The following is a 918-nucleotide window of genomic DNA, read 5'->3' on the forward strand; positions in this document are numbered from 1 at the left end:
AGAGAGAGAGAGAGAGAGAAAAAGAGAGGGAGAGAGAGAGAAAGAGAGAGAGAGAGAGAGAGAGAGAGAGAGAGAGAGAGAGAGAGAGAGAGAGAAAGACAGACAAGAGATAATGTGAGGGTTCGTGAAAAAACAGAACGAGAGACATATGCAGCAATAAAAGTAGTAGATAAAGAGAAGACGGAGGCAAGGAGGAAAATAGAGGGAATGAACGAGAGAGAGAGAAGTTGGGCGGAAACCAGAATTGAGCAATGCAATTTTATAATCAACAAAGCTAATAATTTATTATTGTGAATATTTCACCATTAATATATATTTCATTTTGCAAAATTTTCTGCAGCTGCTTGTATTACATTATGAGCCACATTAGAATAATTAGTTATTTTAATCAAGCCTGTTCATCTTCCTTCATCTTTAAATGGACAGATTTTATTATTATAGACGAAAAACGCATTATATATATCAAGAGTCCATAATAAAAAAAATTCTATTATGGACTCTATATATATATGCATTTCAGCATTTCATAAGCCTGCACTCAAACCAATTACCTATTTTCATTATTTAGTTCACTTTTACACAAAAAGACTATAATCTTCAATGCTTTCATGACGAGCATTTATGCAATAGTTTTTTTTACACATTTGTGCAAAATCTACGTTGTATTTACCCTACGTTGCATTATTTTTGTGTGTGTATAAAAAACACAGTGCACATGCTATCAGCAGCTCCAGACCACCTTCCGCATGATCATTTCCTTGTCTCTATCTGGTTTTCCACACCCAGCGTTCATGCGTTTCTCCTCACTACACTCATCAGCAGCTAACGAATGCTTACGACTCGCTCAGCCATCAATCAGTCGAGGTTTTACGGATCCCTCGCCTGAGGCGGCCGAAGCCAATTTCTGCTCTAATCTCA

At 36.9% G+C, this 918-nt stretch overlaps 1 protein-coding gene across 1 annotated transcript in view; it reads right to left on the reverse strand.

Annotated features, from left to right (window-relative positions):
- LOC106816804 (protein FAM135A-like) overlaps positions 1 to 619 on the reverse strand; it is a 21,226-nt gene extending 20,607 nt beyond the window's left edge. Inside the window, 1 exon segment of the mRNA XM_014821428.1 lies at positions 552 to 619. Coding sequence (XP_014676914.1) covers positions 552 to 619 — 68 coding nt within the window.
- Between the last annotated feature and the right edge of the window lie 299 nt (positions 620 to 918).

Source organism: Priapulus caudatus, unplaced genomic scaffold (assembly GCF_000485595.1).
Source record: "Priapulus caudatus unplaced genomic scaffold, Priapulus_caudatus-5.0.1 Scaffold1491, whole genome shotgun sequence".
Taxonomy (NCBI): domain Eukaryota; kingdom Metazoa; phylum Priapulida; class Priapulimorpha; order Priapulimorphida; family Priapulidae; genus Priapulus; species Priapulus caudatus.